The following is a 26,784-nucleotide window of genomic DNA, read 5'->3' on the forward strand; positions in this document are numbered from 1 at the left end:
ATGTGATCCTCTTCATAACCTTGTAAGGGAAACGAAAGCCTCATTTTTATAGATGATGAAGTGGAGACTCGGAGGAGTTAAGAAATTTGCATGCAGTCACGCAGCTGGGGTACTTGGAATCTGGATTCCGGCCCAGTTTTGCCTTCCCCCACATCCACGTTTTTCTCTGCTTTTCCTGGAGAAACACAGTGGTGGATGAAAAAAGAATCCTGGAGAACCACGTACAGTATGAGACTATTTTTTTAAGCTCAAAATCTATACCATATGGTTAGAGATACATGCAAACGTGATAACATTATATTTCAGAAGCAAAGCGGTGACTATCCCCAATTCAGGGTGAAGCTTATGTCAGGGCGGCTGAAATAGGGAGGAGAATAGGGTGAGCACTGGGTTGTTGCCAATATTCGGACCAGCACCCAGTTTATCGGGAGCTCATGGAAGTTAATTTTATTATTATGCATCCTAAATTACCTATTAGTTGTCTGTTTTTGTTTATACCAAATGTTAAATTGAAAATAATAAAGGGAAAAAGTGAAGTGAAAGAAGCCAAACCCAATGTTGATTGGCTGCTTTAGTGGCCTCTATTCAGACAGTACAGTGACCATCCCTGTGTGCTTTTTCCCTGTTGACTCCACAGTGCATTTGCCACGTGTTCTTTTACTGGTGCCTCCATCAGAGATCATCACGCCACCCTGTGAGAATACCTGAGATGGGGTTTTTATTCCCACTTTAAAGAGAAAGGGTGGAAACCACCCCTGCGCCTCCCAGCCTCACCTCCTCACATCACCTCCCATTGGAGTTTGCCTAAAAACATGAGTCCAAGGACAACTTCCAAAGCCAAACAGGCTGTTGTCAAACTGTGCCCCAGAGACCTTCATGTCTCTTTGGATTGAAACCTAGAGGCTGGGGTTTGAAAAGTCATCTGAGCCATTTGCCTGGGTTTGCACTTGGGTTTGTCTATTTGGAATTGAGCCAAAGAGAGGCTCTATCATCCCCCAGCTCCCCTCTCTAGTTCTTAGCCGTCCTTATCATAGTTCTCCACTCAAAGCCATAAAGCTTAGGTGAAGTCCTGATACTCTTCAGCTGTTGGACCTTGGACAGTAAACATTGTGGGCTGGATTTTCTTATCTGTGAAATGGTGACGATAACATCGGTGTTACTTGTCATGAGTGTCTCTTTGAAACCAATTTTGTAAAGGACCTTGGTCAACTTTGAAGGACTTGGCAAAAAAAAAGAAAAAAAATATATATATAGAGAGAGAATAATTTAATTATACTCTGAGGCCTCAGGCCAAAAGAGTAATCTGAGAAATGTAGAAGTTGACCAACGTGGTCAATACTGGGACTCTACTGGTCAATACGGGGGCTCAGGGTGCAAGGCTCCTGGGGACCAGCTCTGCTTCTTACTCTTTCTCTCAGACATACCTGTAGAATGCTTGATTCGGTTTACTCAGCAACAGTTTATGAAACAGGAGAAAGCAGGAGGGAGGCCTTTCTCTATCACATTGATGCTGGAGACCATCATCAAGGGACTCCTTCAGAAAGGTCCTGCCGGGGAGTCAGAAAAAGCTCTGGCAGGAGTCAGGGTGCAAGAGGACAGTCTTTCCAGTCAGACTTCAAATGTGTAATAACTTCTTTGTTTTGTTTTGCTTTTAGTACTGAGGATTGAACCCAGGAGTGCTCTACCACTGAGCTACATCCTCAGTCCTTTTATTTCTTATTTTGAGACAGTCTCCCTCACTAAGTTGCCCAGGCTGGCCTCAAATTTGAGATCTTCCTGCTTTGGCTCCTAAGTCACTGGGCTTGCAGGGAGCTCTACCAAGCCTAGTTCATGTAACAAACTTTTTTTTTTTTTTTTAAAGAAGAAAATGCAGGATTTTGACAATCTGCCCCCATCCTGTTTTCTCATGGTTTATGTTTTTGTTTTTGTTTTTGTTTTGGCATTATATTAGTTTGCAAGAAATCCTATAACAAAACACCATAGACTGGATGGCATAAACAATAGAATTTTTTTTTCCCAGGGACTGGAAGTCTAAGACCAAGTTATAGTAGGGCTGGTTTCTTCAAAAACCTCTCCCTTTAGCTCACAGATGGTTGTTTACTCCCTGTGCTTTTACCTGCTGTATGTGTGTGTGTCTGTCCTGATCTTTTCTTATAATAAGATCACCAGTCATATTGGATTAGGGCCCACAATATGACCTGATTTCACCTTAATTATACCTGCAAAGGCCCTATCTCCAAATAGGGGCACAGTCTGAGGTACGGAGAGTTAGAGAAGAATTTAGGAAGATGTAGACAAAATTTAACCTACAACAAATATTTAAAATTTTCTAACCAAGCATGGTGGCACACACCTATAATTCCAGCTACTCAGGAGGCTGAGGCAGAAGGATTGCAGTTCAAGTCCAGCTTGGACAACTTAGCAAAATAAAAAAATAAAAGACCCTAGAGATGTAACTCTGTAGTAGAGCCCTTTCCAAGCATGCAGGAGGCTCTGGGTTCAATCTCCACAAAAAGAAAAAAATCTTGACCGTCTCCTCTGGTAGACCATAAGCTCAATGTGGGCAGAACTGTGTCCATTTGCTGTTTTCTGTACAGGGCCTAGGGGTGCTCTGTATGTATTTGTAGGATAAATTAAATGAATGAATTGTCTTCCATTGGTTGATCCAAAGTGGTAAGGAAAGCCGTGGGACCTCAGGCTGGCAAGGCACCAAAACAGAGCCTTGGAACCAGACTCTGGGCAACCACCCTCTCCTAGCATGCCCCCACTCCTGGATGGATTCAGTTCAGTACGCATTGGTGGTAAAGGCCTACTCTAGTCAGAATTTTGATTAGGCATATGGAAAACAGAGTATTTGTTATCTAATGAATGGACAAGCAAGAAAAGGTGACTAGAAAGAAATTAGAGCTAAAGAGGAATATGTAGTATGCTCTGAGGATGCTTGGGAGAAACTGCTATTTCTTCCTGGGGGATCTAGAGGACTACATGGACAAGGGTAGCCTTTAATCTGGCCTTAAAGGATGTGTAAGATTCTATTGATAAGGGAAGAGAAGTCTCAAGAGTATTCAGATTGCTCGTCCTTATGCCTTCCCATAGATGAATTTTGGAAAGCTACCAAATAAATACAGGAATGAAAATTCTTTTCTGGGGATTAACTACACTGTGGTGAATTAATAGCTCTACTGTTTTCCATTTTCTTTTCATCTGACCATTGTGTCACTTGTTCTGGGTCAGAGACGCAGAGGCCCCTGCCAAAGAGCCAGTGTCTATCTGCTGGGCTTGACAAAGGCATGCAAGGTCAGGCACACAGGACAGACCTGATTCTGAATCCTTTGTCTCTCTGTCGATGTGCAACACTATGTATCGGTGTGTGTTTTGGGGTTTGCCTAGGTGTGTTGTATGAATCTGTCTCAGTGGACCACTACCCCATCAGTACTGCCTGGCCAGGACTCTGGGGGTGTACTTGGATTTGTATATGGGGTTATCTCACTGGATGTGTCTGTTTCTGAATGTGCATGTCAGCCTATTTCTATATATGTATGTGTGACTGTGTCTGGGTGTATCTGGCTGTGTGTCTGGCTTTATGTGGGGGTCTGTGTTTCTGGCATATGTAGGTATTGGAGGTAGCATGCATCCGGCTGCATCTAGGTGTCTGGGTTTTGTCCAAAAGGACTCATGGAGAAAATTCCCATGGGCCCAGACTCAGCAACATCTATTGGGATGCTGTCAGGCCTCCGAGACTGTCAATTTGACGAGCCAAGAGATGTGGCTGAGGACAGCCACATCTGCTGAGTCATAAGGATGTAGGCTGTGTGTGTTCACAGTTGGACATATCTCCTTTCACACACACAGAGAGGAAATTTCAGATGGGCTGGGTGACCCTGCATTCTTTCAGAAGGTTGTGACCTCAGCTAGCCCTGGGAAGGAGCGGAAACAGGAATGCTCATGAGACCTAGAGTTTGGAAGAAGTCAAACTGAGACCCGGGTGTTTCCCAGCTGGGTCCCCTGGGTCATGGCTTTCTCAGACCTTTCCAATAAGCAAGCTGCAGGCTTTGGAAGTGATGGAACACTTCCTGGTGGGGGAGGAAGATGAGCAGATTTTCTCAAATGGTACAGAATGCAGACCTCACCAAACTCTGATCATCAGTGCTGACCCTGGAAAGCCCCACCAAGCCCTAAGAGTCCAGACTCAGAATAATTTCTCTTCCCTCTCCAGACCAATCAACTGACAAACAGGCAACACCACACTGCAATCAAGTCTGATTTCAACAGTGAAATATCCCCCAGGGATGGCAGGCATTACCTTCTTGGTTGGGATGGATTTCACAGGCTCCTTCCCAGTGTCGATGGGAAAGGACAAGAGGGTATTTACCTGCTGCTGTACATCTTCCTAGTATGGTACCATAGGCAAGAAGAGGTGTGGAAGGTAAACACACACGCACCTAAGCATTTACATAGCATTGGGATATAGGAAATAATCATCCTCTTCCCAAGGAGCCCAGGCTGGGGGTGCAGCTGTAGATCCTCAGTTTACCCATAGATCAGCTGCTTCTTTCAGTCTCGTGAGGTGTGAGTTGATGAGAGAAGGTGGTGATTGTGACAAGATGGAGTTAGTTCTCCTGGGGGAGGTGATAGTCAGAGGAGGGCAGGGGGCTGCCTGGAGCAGGAGGGTGCCACCGCTGGTCACTCCTTATGTTTAGACAGTGAAGGCCACTGACAAGAGTGTCATGCTTGCCAATGATCACTTGCTTCTAGTGAAGTCCAACCCTGGGAGTTGGTCTAGAATCCAGGGCTGTGGATTTGGTGGAGGGCCAGGTTCTCCTGGTGAGAGAAGGGCCAGAGAGGGAAGTTGAGATGGGCAGTACTTGGCCTAACTGGGGGCCAAGACTTTGTAGGTGCTCATCTCACCCCACTGAAGATGCTCAGGGGTGACAGGGAGCTTGCAATCCTCTGGCACGATTCTCAAAAGCTGGCATCAAACTATTACTACAAGTTATTTCTCAGGTTGAGCTCAAATGTGCTTTTCCAAAGATTCTTCTATCATCCTGGTTCTGTCTCCTGGGATCATATCCACTTAAACATAGAGACAAAAATGGGAAAACAGTCCTACAGGAATCCAAGTACAAGAGGATGAAATAGGAGCTAAGCTGGGAGCTGGGGAAGGAGTCCTTCATTCTGACAGATGAGGCCCAGGGAAGCATCCAGGGAGGGGGCATTTGAGATAGGCTTAAAAGATAAGAAGACTTGTAGGGGCTGGGGATGTGGCTCAAGCGGTAGCGCCGCTCACCTGGCATGTGTGCGGTCCGGGTTTGATCCTCAGCACCACATACAAACAAAGATGTTGTGTCCTCCGATAACTGGAAAATAAATATTAAAAATTCTCAAAAAAAAAAAAAGTTAAAAAAAAAAAAGATAAGAAGACTTGTGTCTGTGGAGGGGCCAGGACCAGCATAAGCAAAGACACAGAGGTGTAGTATAGCCTGCTAGTGGGGCCTGAGATGATGGGGGCTGGGCCACAGAGTGACTTGAACCCATGCTTCAGTGAGTTAGGGGGGAGATCCAGAGGTTTTTGTGAGACTTTATCAGAGCCTTAGTTCTCTAAGTGTGGTCTGTCACAAGCCTTCTGTGGGCTGTGTGTGGACTATGTTGCAAATAGTAGCCTTGTGAGGGCATAAGTCTGGCACTGGGAACTTCCTGTGGCACCCCCCATAGGGATTGATGTCTGATGCAGGTGAACTTCTCTTTCAATCTCTGCCAAAGATCCATACAGCACCTGGGATGGGTGTGACCTGAAAAGATGCCAATCAACCTGCTGACTACTAGACATCTTGAAGCAAGACTCTGCCCTTGAAACCTTATCCCTGCCTTTGATATACCCCTTAAATAAACCACTGAGCCATCTTTTCTTTGTGGACTAAATATATCAGGGGCTTCGCATTTGTAAATATATTTCTGAATAGTTGTGTTTTGTTATTAACTAAATATTTGAGACTTTAAGTTTTAGGGTGGCTTACATTCTCCTGGGCAGGAAGAAGAACCCCCCAAAGAGATGCTGGCTGTCGCCCCCGTTGTGGTCCCTGGCCAGCAGCATCAGTACAGCCTGGGAACTTGTAGAAATGCAAATTCTCTAGCCCACTGCAGACTTCCTGCATCAGAAACTCTGTGTGTGTGTGTGTGTGTGTGCGCGCGCGCGCAAAGCCCACCAGGTAATTCTATTGAGCTACTTTAGGCAAACAACCTGGAGAGTGAGGGAGAGACAGACAAGGTGGAGGAAATCTGGAAGGCAGAGGCAGTTTAAGGATACCAGGACCATTTGAATGAGGCAGGCAAGGGCCTGACCTGAGGTGGGGACAGGGAGAGTCAGGCAGATTTGGGTTCCAGTGGCAACCTCTTCACCTTTTAGCATCATGGACATGAGAGAGCAACTGGCCTTCCCTGGAGCTCAGTTGCAGCATGTTCAAAAAGGAATCCCAATAAGGAGTGTTGGGAGATACTGCCAACAAAGTCCCCAGTAAGAGCAACCAATAGTCCCAGCTTGCCTGGACTGGGAGGTTTCATGGGACATGCAACTTTCAGTGCTAAAAGCAGGAGAATCAGGGCAAAGCTGAATGGTGGACCACTCTACCTCCACCATGGTTACCAGAAGGAGGCAGGTGCTCAGAATGTTCACAGAGGGAACAGGTGAAGGGTGGAGTCATCATGGGGCCTGAGACACAATCTCAAGCACTTTGGTGGCAGTTAAGGTTGCCCATGCCACCTATTTCTGGTGCCCTTTGGACCTGTCAGGAGCCCCTGTCACGTGCCTCAGCTATGCCTGCCTCTGGAGACTAGCAGAAAGGGAGGTAGAGCCCACGCCAGTGGCAAGGGCATAAGGACAGCTTCCACTGGCCATGTTGCTGGCTTCATTCCTTGGTTACCTGAAATACAATATGGCTGATGCCTCTCAGACTTGCTGAGCCTGCTGAAGGCTGAAAATACCCAGGGCCCTGGCCCAGGCGCCTGTGTAGCTCCTCTGGGCCAAGAGTCAGGAAGCAGCTATGGTGTCCCCACTGGGCTCTTATTACTTTAGCCAGGGGCCTCTGTGGTGGAGGGGGATTTCAGGGTCCTACAGCCTCCCACCTTTCCTCCAGGTTGGGTATTTTAAACAGTTATCTGGCTTTTCTTTATCGTCTGACTGCCCCGGCATGTGCCCATGGAGGTACAGGGTGACTTTACCATGTTTACTGAGGGGGTGAGTGCCAGACAGAAAGGTTATCCACGGACGCTTTCTCTGAAAAGCTGGCAGCCCCTCATCTTGTCTTGCTGGTCCACATGCTGGTCTGTTATAGACTGATGATGTAAACCAGGGGATGAGTGAGGGTGATTTGTTTTGACCTGGGACCCGGCACCTTAGAGCCTGAGGCAGAGTTAGGTTCCTTCGAAACTAGGAGGGGGACTCTGAAGTCACTAGCAAGAGAAGGGGAATGGCTGTAGACAGGTGGACCTAATGTCCTAGTTCTCTCCCCTCCCCTTCTTCACCTCCTGCTGCTGCTATTTACCCGGTTCTCTGCTCTTTCAGGACTGTCTCACAAGCAAACTCAGGTTTTAAATGAGGCTCCCATCACATACCCACACCTACCCCAGATCTGGTGCTGCTGCAGCCTCCAAAACCTGCAGGACCTTCCCAAATCCACCCCTGTTCACTAGAAAGAGGTTTCCAACTCAAGCAAGAAACCTGGCTTTGGAGTTAGGCTGGGCCTCAGGGTTTGAATCCCAGTTCTGGCAACTTCATGGTGGATGACTTTTAGGCACTGAGCATCAGTTTTCCCTCTTGTAAAATGGGCATGATAATATATTCCTTGCAGTGCTCCTGTGTCACAAGCCATCATGAGCTGTGTGTGTGGACTGTTGCACATAGTAGCCAAATGAGGGGATAAGTCTGGCACTGGGAACTCCCTATTGGGGATTAATCACATGATGCAGGTGAACGTCTCCCTCAAGCTCTGCCTAAGATCCCACACAGCACCTGAGATGGGTGTGACCTGCCAAGATGCCAATCAATCTGCTGACCATGAGACATCATAGAAGCAAGACTCTGCCCTTGAAACCTTATGCCTGCCTTTGATGTCCCCATTATATAATAAACCAAACGTGGTTGGGCTCACTCTCTTTCCAGCATGGAAGCTTGACCCTTAAGGTCAAAGAGATGTCCTTCCCCGCCTTCTAGATACTACTTTCTGTGCTGTGTGATTTTTCGCCACCACCTTCTTAGCTTAATGTTGCAGCCAGCCTGTTTAAACCCAGTGTGTCTTGTCTGCGCGGGTCGTGGGCAAGACTTCTGTGTGGATTAAACTGAATGAGCTAAAGCATACAAAGTATTTGTTGTGTTAACACTCAGAAGGTTGTCATTTTTGCAACAACTATGCTTATTATTGACAGGATACAATAAAAGGATAAAAATGAACACATAGGATACTCTCTATAGTGTTTCTGCCTCTGTCACCCACTCTAGTGACTGCAAAACCTGTGGTCAGCAGGGCTCTTGATGTGAATGAGGGCCATGCTTTTTGTTTTCCCTTCTCTGCCTTCCATGCTGGGGGCTAGAGGGGTGGCCCCATGCCCTGCGCACTAGGACAGCTGCAGTCACTTAAGAATCCTCACTGCCCAACCACAAGGCACATTCTGCTTTCCACATGTCTGACTTCTTCAACCAGGACCCCATGCCTAAACCATGACCACCACCAAGCGTGCATGAGCCGAGCCTGAGAGGTGCAGCAGCTGACCCTCTTCCTGCCTGTCTGTGGCCCATGTGGTTTATGTAGGAGAAGCAATAATATGATTGTCCCCAGCTGTCATGTACCTGCCGTGCACCAGGTGGTTTGCACATATTATCTTTAGTTCTCGCAAAAATTCTGAGAAAGAGTTAGTATTTCTGTTTTACTGATGAGGACACCAAAACTCAGAGAGTTAAATGACTTTCCTGAAACTGCACAGCTAGAAAAATAAATGGATATTTTAGGATCAAATCCAATTTTAACTGGCTCCAAAGTCTAAGTACTTTACACCATATGATGGGGCTCAGAAGACTAAAGGTCCAGATCAGGGATATCCATTAACTCAGGTGGGACTAGTGCAAGTACCTCCTCTTGCTGATCCTTAGTTTCCTCACCTGTGACTCAGGTGATGCCTAAGAATTAGGTGATGCCTGCTCTCCTGGCATATGACTCCTCATAGGGCCTGTGCTGCTGTGGGTACAAAGAGAAGAATTCTCACCCAGGTGATTTCAGTGTTGCCCAATTTCCTCTTGTGACACTTGTCCTCTGGGCAGCTGGTGTCTTTCTCTTGCCAGGGAGTTTTGAGTCAAATAGTGACCCTTCCTAAGAGCATTTTGCCTCAACTTATAAATACTATTCCTGGGGCTAAGGTTGTGGCTCAGTGGTAGAGCGCTCACCTAGCACATGTGAGGAGGCCTTGGGTTTGATCCTCAGCACCACATAAAAATAAATAAAATAAAGGTATGTTTCCAACTGCAACTGAAAAAAATTTTTTAAAAATACCATTCCCCACCAACACCACCTCAAACAAAAATTTTGCAGTTTAGTATCTTATTTTTCAAAGTTGAAGACTTGGTTGCCAGCCTGTGGTGCTACTGGGAGGTGGTAGATCTTTAAGAGGCGGGGCCTAGTGGAAGGAAGTTAGGTCATTGGGTTCCTGCCCATGAAGGGGATACTTGGGACTGGGGCAATTCTCCCTTTTTGCTTCCTGGCCACCATGATATTCTGGGGTATATTCTTGGATTACTTCTTGGTAGCTAAAGGAGAAATAGATAGAAGGAGGGAGGAAGAGGATATAGAATACCAGAAGCATATAGATGTCTTCTTCCTCAATCTTTCCAATGCTTGAGCCCTACCAGGCCATGGGAAGCACAGGAGAAAGACTACTTGCTTTTTGGCTGGGGGAGTAAAGTTATCAAGAAGTAATAAAAAGGAAGAGAAACAGTACTCATCAAGTTCCTATTGTGTGCAGACATTGCTCTAGATTTGTATACAAACTTTCTCTGAGTTATATACTATCCCCATTTGGAGGATGAGCAAACTGAGGACCTGAGAGGGTAGGCTGCATGAGATAGCAAGGTTAGGAGTTGGCGGAGCCATGATTTGAGCCCAGATGTAACTTTAAATTCTCTGTGCAGCACTGGGCCCAGTGGCACACACCTGTAATCTGAGACTAAGGAGGCTGAGGCAGAAGGACTGCAAGTTGGAGGCCAGCCTCAGGGACTTAGTAAGACCCTGCCTCAAAATAAAAACTAGAAAGGGCTGGGGGTGTTGCTCAGTGGTAATTCACCCCTGGTTTCAATCCCTAGTACCACAAATGAAGTCCATGTGCTGTGTGCTTCTGTAGACTGCCTTGGGTGTCTTCTTGGAGTAGAGGCTATGGAACATTAGAAGCAGTGCCTCAACCTATCAAGACCCCACAAAGGCAGCCATGGAGGTAACTGTGTGCCCTCCAGGGCCAGTCCCCTCCAATCTGAGGGCACAGTGCAATGTTGCCCTCTGTCCTGGTCAGCATCTCTTGGGCATCTCCACAGATTTTTTAGAAGGATGCTTGGAATCTTGTCGATTTCCACCAGGTGGCGCTGCAAGGGAGGTAACCTTGACTTGAAAATCTAGGGTTCTGCAGCAGCTTAAGGATGTCTGTGATAGGGCAGGACTCCCCTAAGAGGTTACTGGGGAAATTTTTAAAAATACAGGCCTAACCCCTGAGAGTCTGGCTTAATTTTATGCACAGAGGTACGCAGGAATTTGTCCTTTTTTAAAAATTGTGCTAATTTTCTGAATTGGTAAAATATCATTCTCATGGTTCAAAAATTTTAAGTATGGAAAAAGGGTCTGGGGGTCTGGCTCAGGGGTCAAGTGCGTTCTCAGCTTGAGCAAGGCCCTGAATTTGATCCCCTACCACTAAAACAAAACAAAAAAGTGTAAAAAGATATATAGAAGAAAGTCTGTGCTCCCTAGTAGGTATTAGCAATTTGAGAATCCTTCTAGAGATTATACATATGAATATAATATTACATAATAACTTATATAAATATAATATCATATAATAACTTATATAAGTATGTAGATACAAAATAAAATGTAATATATGAGGATATATATTTCTTCCCCTTTATAAACAAATGGCTTTTAAAAAAAATATTTTTTTGTTGTAGTTGGACAAAATACCTTTATTTATTTATTTATTTTTATGTGGTGCTGAGGATTGAAACCAGGGCCTCACACGTGCTAGGTGAGCGCTTTATTGCTGTTTTTTTGTTTTTTTTTTTTTTTTAAATATTTATTTATTTATTTTTAGTTTTCGGCCGACACAACATTTTTGTTTGTATGTGGTGCTGAGGATTGAACCCGGGGCGCACGCATGCCAGGCGAGCGCGCTACCGCTTGAGCCACATCCCCAGCCCTCACAAATGACTTTTTATTGATTTTTATTTTGTTAGATCCAATTTCAGAATTATATTAATTACATAAATTTTGTAAGAGGGAAAAGATGCACTGCAGTCTTCCAGAAAACAAGAGATACCATTTAAAGCAATAAAGTAACTGATCTGAGCCATATTTTATTTGATCACATACAAGTAAAATATGAAATATGTATTCAGTAAAAAAAAATGAAAATGTTTTAATTCAAGTAGCAAAATATGAACAATATAGTCTTTTGCTTTCCATGGAAATGTAAGTCAAACAAAAATATTAACCATCAGCAATTACTGATTTGGTAGAAATATGAATATCTTTATTTTCATTTACAAAATCCATTTATTGCACAGTTTTCATTAAATAGCTGGGGTTCAAATTTTGGAGATTTGATTGACTCAAGTGAAAAAAAAATCCTAACAATAATAATTTTTAAGAGCCATTTCAGCTGGGTGTGGTGGCACAGGCCTATAATCCCAGCAGTTTGGGAGGCTGAGGCAGGAAGATTGTAGTTCAAAGTCAGCCTCAGGAACTTAGCAAGGCTCTAAGCAACTCAGTGAGAACCTGACTCAAAATAAATAAATACATGAATAAAATAAAAAATTAATAAAGAACCATTTCAGAGAAATAAGCCCAACATCTCAAAGTTATTGTGGCTTTGTGACTTTGAATTATAATACAAATTTCATAACTTTAAATTATAACACTAACTTTGTAACTTTTTAAAAAATTATAATACTAACTTTGTGACTTTAAAATTATAATCCTATTCTGAGTAACATGTAAAACATTAGTTTAACAAATAACTGCATTTAACTCAGGAAACAACTATTATGGAACTGCATGCTGGTTCTGAATCTTGAAATATGAGTATCTTGGCCATGATACTTTTAAAAATTACTTGAGCCAGATGTGGTGGCTCACACCTCTGATCTCACCCAGCAACTTAGGAGGCTGAGGCAGAAGCATCATAAGTTGGAGGCCAGCCTCAGCAAGACCTTGTCTCAAAATAAATTTTAAAAAAGGCTAGGTAGAGGGGTCAATGTTGTGGCCCAGTGGTAGAGTGCTTGCCTAGTCTGCATGAGGCCCTACGTTCAATCCCTGGCACTACATAAAAAAAATAAACAAATAAAATAAAGATGTTGTGCCCATTTACAACTAAAAAATTTTTTTTAAAAGACTAGGTAGAGGACTGCAGTTTTAGCTCAGTGGTAGAGTGCTTACTTAGCATGTATGACTCACACTGGGTTCACTTTTCAGCACCACATAAAAATAAATGAATGAAAGTAAAAGGTATTGTGTGCATCTATTTTTTTAAAAAAGGCTAGGTGTATAACTCAGTGGTAGAGCACTTGCCTAGCATGTACAAGGTCCTGGGTGGACTCTTAGTACTGGAGGTGGAGATTTGATCAATTTTTTGATTGATGAGTGTCAAAGCATGATTTTAGGAATGTTTCATAGTGTGTATCACCAGGTTTGTGAGATTGACTTATTTTATCCTTCTTTGGTGTTGATGATAAGAACGTGACAGCATCCTTGATTCTTGCTTGCACAAGACTGAGCCAAAACTGTCAGTCATTATACTGACGCTACTCATCTTAAAGTGATTTAATGGAAGCCACAATAGCATGATGCTTGTGATGGCTGTGGTGAATTCTTTCCAGATGTAGCTGAGGCTTTACGAGACTTGGTTCCTACAATCACTGCTTTGGGAGTAGAGCCTGTACCCTTCCACTACTGATGATGTGAAACTGCTGGCTGCATAGTCTCAAGTCCCCCATTTCAGGATGGGGGCATAGCAGCTACTACTGTTCCCAGTCCTGGTGACCTGCAGGACCTGATTCCACAACTCAGAAGCCTGTTGCCACAGTGCTCCTTATGGGGTGAGAGTGTTGCACGTACTTCTCTGCATGTTTTTTTTTTTTTTCACTGAAGGATTCATAGTTTTGTTTTATTTTTATCAATTCATGAAGACTTCCTCATTCTTTGTTGCAACTACATAGTAGTCCATTAAATGGATATAACATATTTTTACCAGTTCTCTAATGGTGGATATTTACATTTTTCCTTTGCTGTTCTACACAATGCTATAATGAATAACTTTGTATACATGTCATTTCACATTGAGTATGAATTCCTAGGAGTAGAATTTCTAGATCAAATAGTATGTGTTTTTAATTTTTGCAATTATAGTTAAATTGCCTTTGATAAAGATTGTACTATTTATACATCTTCCAGCAAAGAGAGTGTGCCTGTTCTTCACTAGTTTCACCAACATAATGTGTTATTGAATATTAGGATTTTTTGCTATTTTGATAATGTGAAAATGGTATCTCACCATTTCTCTTATTATGGGAGAATTTGTGGGCTTTCCATATATTTATAGTTACTTATATTTCTATATTTTCCTTTCTTTTTTCTTTTTTTTAGGTTTGTCTAGGAAATCTGTGATTTTAAAAAAAATGTTCTTGCAACTCAGGAGGTTGTGGCAGAAGGATTGCAAGTTTGAGGCCAGCCTCAGCAATTTAACAAGACCCTCAGTAACTTAGATTCTGTCTCAAAATAAAAATATAAGAAGGACGGGGGATGCGGCTCAGTGGTAAAGTACCCCTAAATTCAATCTCTAGTATACCCCCTCATCAAAAAAATATTCTTCACTTATAGCATTAGGCAAGACACAAAAACACAAAACCTTAAAGGAAAGATGGATATATTTAATTACATTTGAATCACAAACTTCTATATAACAATAAAACTTCTTTATAACAATAAAATAATAAACAATAGCAATTTAAAAAGTTAAAAAGCCATAGGAAGAAATACTTGCAACATGTATTCCCAATATAACTTGCAGATGAACTTTTGGAGGAAGGGCAAGGGCTGGTGTTCTGACTGGCCACCATCCCTCACCATCCTCATGGCTCACCAGGAAGATGCTCGACTCCGTGGGTGCTTGGAAGCCCTCTCCAGTGAGTGTTACCATTTTGCACATGCAGATTCTAGAATCAGGGAGGCTAGGTGAGCTGCTCAACGTCCAACAGCTGAGGGAGGAGACAGGTGGCTGCATCATCTAGAGATTTTAGCTCTCACTCTGGCTCAGCTGCTGCCCAGGGGTTATTTTAGGCAGGTCTCATCTCTTTCCAGCTCAGTCTTCTTGACTGTAGAATAGCTAGATTTTTTTGGTCCTTGCCAGCTCTGGACTTGTATATGTGCTGGGGCTGATGGTGGGAGGTAGGAATAAAGGGAGGGGTGGGCTGTATGGGACATGCCATGGAGGTGTGTCCGGGATGGAAGTGGAGAGTGCAGTGAACCTGTGCTGAGTTTACAGAGAGGACATTGCTGCAATCTGGGAGCCGCATCCATGGACTCTAAGGCTCTCTCAATAAGCTGCTCCCACCCAGAAGTATCTCTGAGCCCATTACTTGTCAGCAAGGCAAGCCCCCAGAAGTGGGGGACATTAAGCCACCACCCATTTTTGCTTTCAGGGACCTCTTGCTGTGCTTTCATCCTCCTTTTCCAGTGCTTATCATGACCAGTTCTTCCTCAGGGTCTTCCTGCTTTGAAGGAAGGAGAATGCAATAAGCTCATGCCTTTGTGAGGTGCATTCTGATGGGGTCCTGTAGGGAGAAGACGATGCTTAACTCTAAAGGAAGATGGCATTTTGCAACATCTATGAGTGAGGCTGATACTCTGAGACAAGTGGGGGCTCAAATCCCATAGAGACTGATCCAGGAGGCGGGTACTAAGCAGTTAGTCAGCCCTGGGGACAATCTGGACAACTGAACTCAAGGGCAGTAAACTATAGTGGGTCCCCTGAGATACAGTCACAAAAGACACATGTCCCAAGGACTAGGCTTAGGGAAAAAAAGCAGGATTAGGGAAAATGTCAGCTCCACACCCGCTCTCCACACAGCACTGCAAAGAAGGCCAAGTTTGCCCAGCATGGGTGCATAACTTCTCCAATGGCCAACATTCTCTTTGAGAAAAAAGGAAAAAAAAAAAAACTAGATAAACAAACTTTGGAAGTTAAAAATCTAAACAAAACATGATAAAATAAAGATGATATTTCATAAATACATCATAATATTCCAGAATTTTAAGCTGCTCATTGTTGGCATTCGACCTGGGTCCCATGTATGTACAGGTGCTGAGCTCAGAGCAGGAATCGATGGGGCATATACCCAGAGGCCTCATCCTCCTGCCCCCACACCCCTATGCTCAAAGAAGAAGCCCCTGAGACAGGCCCCATCTAAGTGGAAGAGGAGCTGGGAACAGCTTTCCAAGCCTCCAGCCCTGGGCCTGGCCTCAGAGGAAATTGGGTTGACAGAAGGGTCAACCCAAGCCTGCCCTGAAGGGGAGGAAATCTGCCAAAGGAAGGAAGTGAAGAGTAAGGGTCAAAAAGAGGAAGGAGGGGAACACTGGGGACTGAAATGAAGTAAATTAAACTCCATGCATGGATGATTATGTCAAAAGGAACCCAACTATTATGTATAATTATAATGCTCTAACAAAAGCATTTAAAAGAGAGAGAGAGAAAGGAAAAGGAAATGCACCCTTTGAGAGACCAAAATGGTTCACACAGCCTTATTTCAGAGACCCAGACAGAGAAAGAAGCACTTTCACATACATAAAGAGATTCCCACAATATGCATGAAGCTCAAAAAGAAGATGTGAAATGAAGAAGGCCAGATACAAAAGACCACGTATTATATGCTTCCATGTATATGAGATGTCCAGAATAGAAAAATCCTACAGACAGGAAATAGATATGGGGTGGCTTAGGGATTAGGAGGCTTGGAGGATGGGGGAGTGATACTGAAAGGGTTTCTCTTTAGAGCTAAGAAAATGTTCTAAAATTGTGGAAATAGTTATGTATGTCATTGAATATACCAAAACCTACTAAACTGTGTACTTTAAATGGTTGAATTGTATGGTATGTAAACTATATATTAATAAAGCTATTAAAAAGAAAGAGATTTCCAGAGAGAGGGAGGAACTCTGGGAGCTATTGGAACAGGATTTCCTGGGGAGTATAAAAGGAGTAGAGAATCTGGTGGGGACAGGAAGGCTAAAGAAAAGGAATTGAAAAAAAAAAAAAAAGAAAAGGAATTGAATTAGGCCTCAGGGGTGGGCAGGATTTCCAATACCTTTCCAAGAGGACTTGGAAGCCTTCTCTCCTGTCCCCCTTCTCAAGTCATGGGCTTCATGCTTTATGAATCCAGATCTAAGGGGGAAAGCCTAGAAGCCCATCTCAGGGGCTGGTGGCATCCTAGGATGTGACTTTCCTCAGCCAGAGGGAGGGCATCTGAGTGTGGTTGTCACATCTGTAGTAGGTGGCCCCATAACCAGGTCCTTGAGGGACCCAGTGGTTGGCAATAGATTTTCATCAAGTGTTCATTAAAGATCTGCTGTCCTCTGCCTGCTGAACACAAGATACAGGAAGACACAGACCATGGCCACAAGTCTGACTTGCCCCTAGCTCTGACATCATAAAATACTTCTTGGTGGGGAGTGGTGAAGGAGCACAGACAAGGCCACTGATTGAGTCATAGAAACTTCCATCTTAGGCAGCCTCTATTTTATGTGAGAATTGAGTTCAAGTTCTTTTGGGCCAGTCATGTGACCTATCTGAACCTCAATCAAATGAAATAAAAATTCTACTTTGCCTTTATCAAATCAGCTAATGTAAATAAATATGCTTCATAAGTTGGGAAGTGATATGTGCATATTGGTTATAAAATTAATATGCTACGCAGCATTATTTTACAAAAGCCAATGTTGGGAAAAACCCAAAGTACTTGAGTTGATGAATGAATAAATAAAGTATGGTATATGCATTCGATGAAACAGTATTAGACCTTGCTTTAGGCAGCAAGCAAAAGGAGACTCAATTCAAAAGACCCAAATTGATGGGGCTAGGGTGTATCTCAGGACTAGCACTGCTTCCCTAGTATGCTCAAGGACCCAGGTTTGATGCCTAGCATCACCTAAGAGACCTGAAATAATAAAAGGATTTATATCTGCCATTACAAAAATCTGAGTTAAAATGGGTAAGTTTCCGGTGGGACAATTCCTCTTCTCTCAATGAAGACCTAGATTATTTCTTTTTATAAACTTATTTATTTATTGTGGCACTAGGGATTGAACCCAGGGACTCTAGCGCTGAACTACATCTCCAATCCCTTTTTATTTCTTTCTTTGTTTATTTATTTTTGGTACCAGGTATTGAACCCAAGGGCGCTTAACCACTGAGCCACATCTTCAGACCCTTTTTATTTTTTATTTAGAGATAGGGTCTCGCTAAATTGCTTAAGTGCCTTGTTAAGTTGCTTAGACTGGCTTTGAACTCTAGATTCTCCTGCCACAGCCCCCGCCACCCCCAGCTGCCCTTTTCACTTTATTTTGAGACAGGGTTGTCTCACCACATTGTTAAAACTGGCTTCCAACTTGTGATCCTTCTGCCTCAGCCTCCTGAGTAGCTGAGATTACAGTCATACATCATTGCACCCAGCTTAATTGTTTACTTTCTATGTGAAATGAAAAACCAGCCTCTACCTCAGAGCGAAGCCTGTCCAAGGAAGGGACATGACCTTAGTCCTTGGAAAAACCCACAGAGCACTCCTAAGCACATTCCCACCCTGCTAAGTTGTTTATCTACAAATAACAGGAGAGATCTGCTGCGCCAGGTGTCCCTGACTCAGTCAGGCTAGGTGGGGATCCATAGCAGCCCCCTAGCAGCCACCAATCAGCATGAGACAGGGAAATACCAGGGATGCCAGATAACCCTCCCAGTAGTTTATGGTGGTGGATAACATATTGGGAAAACATGTAGTTCAACAGGAACACCCCTCTTGGCTTAAACCAATCACTTCAAACGAATACCCCTTTTGTACTGACCAATCACCCTTACCAAACTTGTTCCCACCAGTGAATGTGCTAATCATGTTTTAGAGTTGTTATTTGATTTTCCCGCAGTGTGTGATGATTTGCTAAAAGGGGCTATGATGTATGTGAAGTCCCTGCCCTCTCCAAAGAATGTATAAAAATTCTGCAAACCCTGGGCTTGGGGCCTCTCAGCGTCACCAGTTGCTGTGTGTGCATGTGCGGACGACCGAGCTAGCTTGCAATAAACACCTCTTTGCTGCTTACATCGATCTTGGGTCTCTGGTGGTCTTTGGGGGTCCTGAGTTCGAGCATAATAGAAACATTCTAAACATTCACAAAAAATGGGAACTAGAATGAGCACTTGTATATTCACCATCCAACTTAATCATATCTTAATATTATCATATTTGTTTCAGATTCTTTGTTCCTCCATTTAAAATAAACATACAGAAATGGTGAAGGCCTCCTGTGAACCCTACCACAACCCATACCTTGCCTTCCTACCCTCCTTATAGGAACCACTATCCTGAATTTAGTGTATATCATCCCCATATATAGTTTTATGCTTTTGATACCATATTTATATAACCATAAAGATTACATGGTCATGTTTTGTAGGTTTCTAAACTTCACTTGTGCATTATAATATCATATATTTCTTTCTGCATTTTTTTTACTCCACATGTTTTAGTTCATTGATAATGACACATGTAGCTCTAGTTCATTGATTTTTCATTTCTATGTAGTATTCCATGGTCACAGTTAAATCTCTCTCCTGTTGATGGACTTTTAAAAATTATTACAAACATCACCACAATGTGAGTCTTTAGTTCCTCTCTTCCTGCAACCATGTGTGAAAGTTTCTCTAGAATGTAGATTCAGAAGTGGATTTGGCTAGGCATAGTTGTAAGGGTCCGGCGAAGCGTCGGAGAAAGAGACCACCAAGAGACCACTCATGCAATTGGCAGAAGGGGATTTATTGATCCAGCATGCTGGGGCTCCGTGCCCACTCAAGAAGGGAGAACAGCCCAGAGCCCAGAGCAGGGGTTGTGCAATGCTTAAGTACACTTTTTGGGGAGGGCAGGACTTTACATACATCACAGTCTCCTTTAACAAATCATCATACACCGCGGGAAAATCAAACAACAACTCTGAGACATGATTAGTACATTCATTGGCGGGAACAGGTCAGGCTGGAGTGATAGGTCATTCCTAAGGAGGGGGTTGCATTGAAACTGATTGGTCCAGGCCCTGCGATGCCTACGTGCAAGATGGCACAGGGCCCTAGGCTATTAATCAACTAAATGGTCAGTAGGGCGTTGTCTTAACTGCCTCAGGAATTTCAGGTTTTGCATGTAGCATAGGAACTTAACAATACCTAGTCCTTCACTTTTTAACTCAGGCCTTGCAGCTTAGAAACTTTACAATGCCCGGTCTTTTATACTTTAACTTTTACACTTTAACTTCAATTTCTTTTACCCTTACATAGTGGGTGCAGACCTATAATCTCTCAGGAGGTTGAGGCAGGAGGATCCCAAGTTCAAGGCCAAACTTGGCAATTTAGCAAGTCTCTGTCTGAAGATAAAAAAGTAAAAAGGTCTGGGGATGTAGCTCAGTTGTAAATCACCCTTGGGTTCAAGCCCCAATACCACAAAACAAAAACAAGACACAAAAGAGTTGTGGGGGCTGGAGCTGTATCTCAGTGTTAGAGAGCTTGACTAGCATATGTGAGGCACTGGGTTCCATCCTCATCACTACATAAAAATAAATAAATAAATAAATAAATAAATATGCCCCGCCTTACCTGAGAAAAAGGTTCTGTGTCCCATCTCACTACATGTGAAAATGACTATGAAAGAAGTAGGCCAAATTTCAGTACATTTAAAGTTGTGTCCAAAGTCATTTCTGCAGTGAAGCATCCACAGTCTTTGTAACTCGTGGACAATTTCCTGTGGTTGATAATCATTTGCATACTTGGTTCTGCCTCACCCACTAGCCATAAACCCTCAGGGCCAGGAATGAGTCCTGCTTGCAACTGAATTTTTGCAGGGCTTGCTCACAGCAGATGCCCAATAAATGTTTGTGGAATTGAAATGGAAAATGCAAATGAAGGTATCCTAGGCTGCTATTTGGTTCCATGAAATGCTATGGAAGGAGAAAATTTCAAGGTCAAATAAAATGGTGATGTACTGATTTATATTAGGGTTGCTTAGTGAGAGTTTAAATTGATATAACTTGTTGGGAGAACAATTTAGCAATACCTAATAAGCCAAAGATGTTCACAGCTGGTAGCCTACAAATTCCACAACTTTTTTTTTTGTAGTTGTAGCTGAACACAACACCTGTATTTATTTATTTATTTATTTTAGAGTAGAAATTAGAAGTTTATTAAAGGACTGTTATGCTCGAATTCGGGACCCCNAGTGGCCTCATTAATCTCCCTGATCGGGAGGTTATGTGGCCCAGAGTTGCAAAGCTCTTTAGAGATGTCCCCTGTTCCCTGGATTCAGACTGACTCAGAGGGCAAGAGCCAAACATTGGTTTTCTTGGCCCTTTTAATTTAACTTTAATTTTAAAACTTAATCTTAAACACCCAGCAAATAAATTTCAACAGCCTTATATTAAGAGTACTGGGCTTTAATGTCTATCTCTCTATCCTGTAGGTGATAACTCATTATCTGAAATCAACCCAGGTTGTGTGTTCTTAAAGCAGTACCTCTGCAAAACATTAACAGGCAATTATTAGACCAGGACGCAAGAAAAGACCACTGACTCCAATTAAAATCAAATTAAAGCAAGCTTATTATTTCGACCGGCCGGGCTGCCTTTCCCTCCCAAAACGGCGGGAACAAGACAGCAACCCCACCTTTCCCTCAGCCCAGCTTTATAGCCCAGAAAGTTACACAAAAGGAGGATTACAGATAACAGAACTATGACAAGCATCACACTAATGGTAGTTTACATTTTTTTTTGCTGGCCCCAACATCAGAATTTATGAGGACCATTAGAGCCTCAGAGAGGGTCGTTGTCTGTCCAGGGAAGGCCAATATTTATGAGGTGATACTAAAGTTTCAGAGATGGCTGCTATCTGGTCAGAGAGCCAGGTATGGGTGAGTTCAAGGCATGGGCAGGCATTCCAAGCAGGTTCAGAATTTGCAGTAATTTATAGTAAAGCCGAAATTATCTTTTCATGGCTTTGTGGCAAGATGGCTCCCAATTTTAATAAAAGATCAGGTTGGGTCTATCAGCAATCTTTAGACCATTTATAAGAAAACTACAAAATAAAATTAACAAGAGTAAAAACATATTTAGTTCATGTAATAGCTACCTTAAATTTTGGCAGAGTTATACATTATAATCCCCTGTTTGAGATCCTAGTAATCGTGACAAAAACCAACTTTTGGATGAAAAACCAGCCTCTACCTCAGAGCAAAGCCTGTCCAAGGAAGAGACATCACCTTTGTCCTTGGAAAGACCCACAGAGCACTCCTAGGCACATCCCCACCCTGCTAAATTGTTTATCTACAAATAACAGGAGAGATCTGCTGTGCCAGATGTCCCTGACTCAGTCAGGCTAGGTGGGGATCCATAGCAGCCCCCTAGCAGCCACCAATCAGCATGAGACAGGGAAATACCTGGGATGCCAGATGACCCTCCCAGTAGTTTATGGTGGTTGATAACATGTTGGGAAACCATGTAGTTCAGCACGTACACCCCTCTTGGCTTAAACCAATCAGTTCAAATGAATACCCCTTTTGTACTGACCAATCACCCTTACCCAACTTGTTCCCACCAGTGAATGTGCTAATCATGTTTTAGAGTTGTTATTTGATTTTCCCACAGTGTGTAATGATTTGCTAAGAGATGCTATGATGTATGTGGGGGTCCCTATCTTCTCCAAAGTGTGTATAAAACTGCTGCAAACCCTGGGCTCGGGGCCTCTCAGCGTCACCAGTTGTTGTGTGTGCGCGCGCGGAGGACCGAGCTAGCTTGCAATAAACACCTCTTTGCTGCTTACATCGATCTTGGGTCTCTGGTGGTCTTTTGGGGGTCCCGAATTCGAGCATAACAGTCCTTTAATAAACTTCTAATTTCTACTCTAAAATAAATAAATAAATAAATACAGGTGTTGTGTTCAGCTACAACTACAAAAAAAAAAGTTGTGGAATTTGTAGGCTACCAGCTGTGAACATCTTTGGCTTATTAGGTATTGCTAAATTGTTCTCCCAACAAGTTATATCAATTTAAACTCTCACTAAGCAACCCTAATATAAATCAGTACATCACCATTTTATTTGACCTTGAAATTTTCTCCTTCCATAGCATTTCATGGAACCAAATAGCAGCCTAGGATACCTTCATTTGCATTTTCCATTTCAATTCCACAAACATTTATTGGGCATCTGCTGTGAGCAAGCCCTGCAAAAATTCAGTTGCAAGCAGGACTCATTCCTGGCCCTGAGGGTTTATGGCTAGTGGGTGAGGCAGAACCAAGTATGCAAATGATTATCAACCACAGGAAATTGTCCACGAGTTACAAAGACTGTGGATGCTTCACTGCAGAAATGACTTTATTTTCTTTTAAATGAATATTTTAATTTTTATTCTAAACATAGAAAGTTTTTTTAAAAGAGAAAATTATAAGTCCAGAGACAATAGATAGATGTTCTGCTGCTGCTGGGGGTGACTGGTTCTGAGTGGGGAATGTGGTAGGGAGATGGCATTTAAGATGTGAAGAGAAGAGGACAGCAGAAGTCGGTGGTGGGGGGGATGTTATCTAGGATTTAACACATATGAGACAACAGCACCCTCCATTCCCAGAGTGGAAATTACAATGTTTAGGGAGTGGACTGTGGTTCCACCAGTCAGGCCAGGACTGTCACCTCTGTGGGTTGCAGTTTTTCTACATCTACAATGATGACCTCAAGGTTTTTTCTAGGTTTCAAACTTGGACAGTCTGGGTATAGTGGCATGTCAGAATGATTTGTTCAAAGCCGAATTATTCTATCTTGTTTTCTTTGATAACAAGTGAAGGAAAGCAACACCAAACCCCCATCCTTCCAGACAATAGTCCCTGCTCTCTTTGCTCTCCCATCCCCACCAGCTCCAGGGCAGTCCTGGGCAAGGGAAAGTCCACCCTGGAGGATTGTCTTCCAAAGCCTGGTTCTGATGACTTGGAAACTGGAGGTTCATCTGCCTCTGGAGACCAGCAGCAAATGATGGGAAAGTGCTGAGTGAGCTTTGCACGAAACCTGTTTTCAGGAGAGGGAAGTGGTTATTATGATGGCTCTGCCAACCTTCCTGGTCTTGGTGGGGAATTCTCTGCATGCCAGGCTACCTTCTGGAAGCCTAGGGACTCTGACCACTACTGCCCTTTCTTCACTAATTCATGAATCTGCTTCAGAGAGGAGAAACTTATTTGAAGGGGGCCTGTTAGGGCCAAAATCCAGGGATATCAGACCCCAGGCTGTACCAAAATACTGTGAGAGGCCAGAGCCTTAAGGCATCCTACCCATCTCTCCACACAGGTGGCCTGGAACTTTCAATCTCATACCTGGTGACTCACCATTCTGCCTTGACCCCACAAGGCCCACCACTGTGAGAAAGTGTGTGTGATATTTCAAAGGTATAGCTGCTCTCTTAGCAGCAGCAGCCCTACCTAATGATATCTGCAATCCCACAGTTAGAAATTCTTCTCATTGATATTCTCCCTGACATAAAAATTTTTTTTTCTGTTTTTTTTTGGTGGTATTGAGCATTGAACCCAGAGCACTCTACCAGTAAACTATGTCCCCAGCCCCTTTTATTTTTATTTTCAGGCAGTCTTGCTAAGATTTGCTAGACTGGCCTGGAATTTCCAATCCTCCTGCTTCAGGTTTCTGAGGTATGTGCCACAACACCCAGCAACGTAAAAACATTTTAAGTCTTCTCTGTCACAGGGAATAAGATGGGATAAATTCAGGAAGGCCCTGTCCCAAGAGCAGGCTTCTGTGGGGCAGGAAAAGAAGGACACATATCTGGATGTGTAACTGATGTGATTCTGCAATCTGTATACGGGGTAAAAATGGGAGTTCATAACCCACTTGAATCAAATGTATGAAATATGATATGTCAAGAGCTTTGTAATGTTTTGAACAGCCAATAAAAAAAATTAAAAAAAGCATCAAAAAAAAAAAAAAGAAGGACACATATCCATGAAGTACCTGGAGGTGGGTGATAAGGGAGCTGGGAAGGGACATGAGGCACAGAAAGAGTGGCCTGAGACCGTCTGCCTTAGTTGTGCTCAGAGCCAGATCTGAGTGTGCTCTTCAGATTTTGAGAGCAAAAAACAGAATAAATTTTAATGCTTCTCCTTAATTAAATAATCAACATAGTGCCAAAAGAAGGTGCTTCAGGAGGTGACAGAGAGCATGAACTTTGTGATGAGACAAATTCAGGTCCAAGGCTTGTTCTGTTACCCAACTCTTTGAAGTATTAGTTTCCCCCTCTGTTAGAATGCTTTGAACAAACAAAAACAAAACCTACATCAACAGGCTGTCATTAGAATAAAGTGATAGAATGTATGGGAGGAACATAGCCCAATGCCTGCACATAGTAGCTCCACACCAAAGGCAGCCTTCCATTCCTTCTTTCTCTCCCTTCTTCTCTACTCTGTTTGGATGGTGAATCAGATGGGTCTTTGGCTGAAAGCATCAAAAACTGACTGAAACTAACCAAAAGAAGAGGGAGGAATGCACTGGGATTGCATTTGCTGGATAATCCCCAAACCAAACCATTAAACAAATTATCCTCAAGAAGGAGAGTGACCAGGATACCACAGGAATGAGAGACTGTGACACTGATGATTGGGAGACCAGAGCCTCACTGCCATCAGGTTCTGGCCATGGGTTTGTTCCCATTCCAGGTGCACAGGGCTGGTGCCCGCTCTTCTGGAAGGCTTATCTTCCCCAGCTGTCCAGGTTCTCATTACCCTCTCAGGAACTGGGCTCTAAATACCCTCAGGGATAAGGAGGACCCTAAACAGTCCTGGGCTGATCACATATAAGACCCAAACCTTGGTTACCAGCCCAGGACTCTGACCACTGTTTGGCATAGTTCTAATTCAACAAAAGAGCATCACCGTGAAAGGCTGGGGAGGGTTTTTTCCCTTTATATTATTTTAATCATTTTTTTCATCTGGAGGATTTTTTTTTGCATTATTTAAGTCAAAATACAGTCATTCCTTGATATCTGAGAGAAGTGGTTCCAGAATCCCTATATATATCAAAATTATTATATGAAATGACATAGTATTTGCATGTAGCCTATGTATACCCTTCTATATAGTTAAATAATCTCTATAGATTGCTTGTAATACATAATTTAGTGTAAATGCTAATACAATGTTACACTGTTGGGTGTTTTTTTTTTTTTGCCAAGAATGCATAAATGAATGTAATAGTGAGAAAACATTAAACAAGTCCAAATTGAGGTACATCCTTCAACTTTGAGTCTGTAATATTTTTCATACTTTTTTTTATTGGTGCATTATAGTAGTACAGAATGAAGGGGTTTGTTGTCACATATTTGTACATGTACACATATAACAATATAATATGGCAAATATCACTCCCCAGCATTCCCTCCTTCCACCCTGCCTCCTACCCCTGGTCCTTTTCTTCTACTGATCTCCCTTTGATTTTCATAAGATTCCTGTCCCCCCGCCCTTTTTTTCCATTTTGCTCTCTAGCTTTCACATATGAGAGAAAACAAGAAACTTGCAGTGTGAGTTTGGCTTATTTTAATTAACATAATGATCTCCAGTTCCATCCATTTTTTTGCAAGTGGCAGAGTTTCATTTTTCTTTATAGCTAAATAAAACTCCATTTTGTTTATATACCACATTTTCTTTATATATTCATCCGTTGATGGACACCCAGCAGGTTCCACAATTGGACTATTGTGGATTGTGCTGCTATAAACCTGGGTACGCATGTATCAGTATTGTATGGTGACTTTAATTGTTTAGGATAAATACTGAGGAGTGGTATAGCTGGGTCATATGATGGTTCCATGCCTACTCTTTTTTTAAAATATTTATTTTTTAATTATAGGTGGATACAATGTCTTTATTTTTACTTTATGTGGTGCTGAGGTTGGAACCCATGCTAGGCAAGCACTCTACCTCTGAGCCACAACCCCAGCCCCCATGCCTACTCTTTTGAGGAACCTCCATACTAATTTCCATAGCGGTTGGACTAATTTATAATCCCACCAATAGTGTTACACTATTTTGTTTAAGGAATAATGAAAAAAAATTTAAGTCTGTACATGTTCAGTACAGGTACAATTTCTTTATCCTAAATTAAAAAAAAAAAAAAATATATATATATATATATATATATATATTTAAAGAGGGTTTTTTTCTTTTGAGACAGGGCTCGCTAAAATTGCTGTCTGGCCTCAA

General features: G+C 42.8%; 1 protein-coding gene across 3 annotated transcripts in view; it reads left to right on the top strand.

Moving 5' to 3' along the window:
* The window catches only part of Dapk2 (death associated protein kinase 2), a 151,540-nt gene that overhangs the window by 120,326 nt on the left and 4,430 nt on the right, over window positions 1-26,784 (top strand). Inside the window, exon 12 of one of the 3 annotated variants that reach the window (XM_048793396.1) lies at window positions 4,217-4,486. The exons of 1 other annotated variant lie outside the window; for it this stretch is intronic. In XM_048793396.1, coding sequence (XP_048649353.1) covers window positions 4,217-4,471 — 255 coding nt within the window. In that variant the 3' untranslated portion in view covers window positions 4,472-4,486. Of the gene's footprint in view, window positions 1-4,216; window positions 4,624-26,784 lie in introns of those variants that run through there. One more of the 3 variants, XM_048793397.1, reaches the window with a different exon arrangement.

The sequence above is a fragment of the Marmota marmota genome, unplaced genomic scaffold (genome assembly GCF_001458135.2).
Source record: "Marmota marmota marmota unplaced genomic scaffold, marMar, whole genome shotgun sequence".
NCBI lineage: Eukaryota > Metazoa > Chordata > Mammalia > Rodentia > Sciuridae > Marmota > Marmota marmota.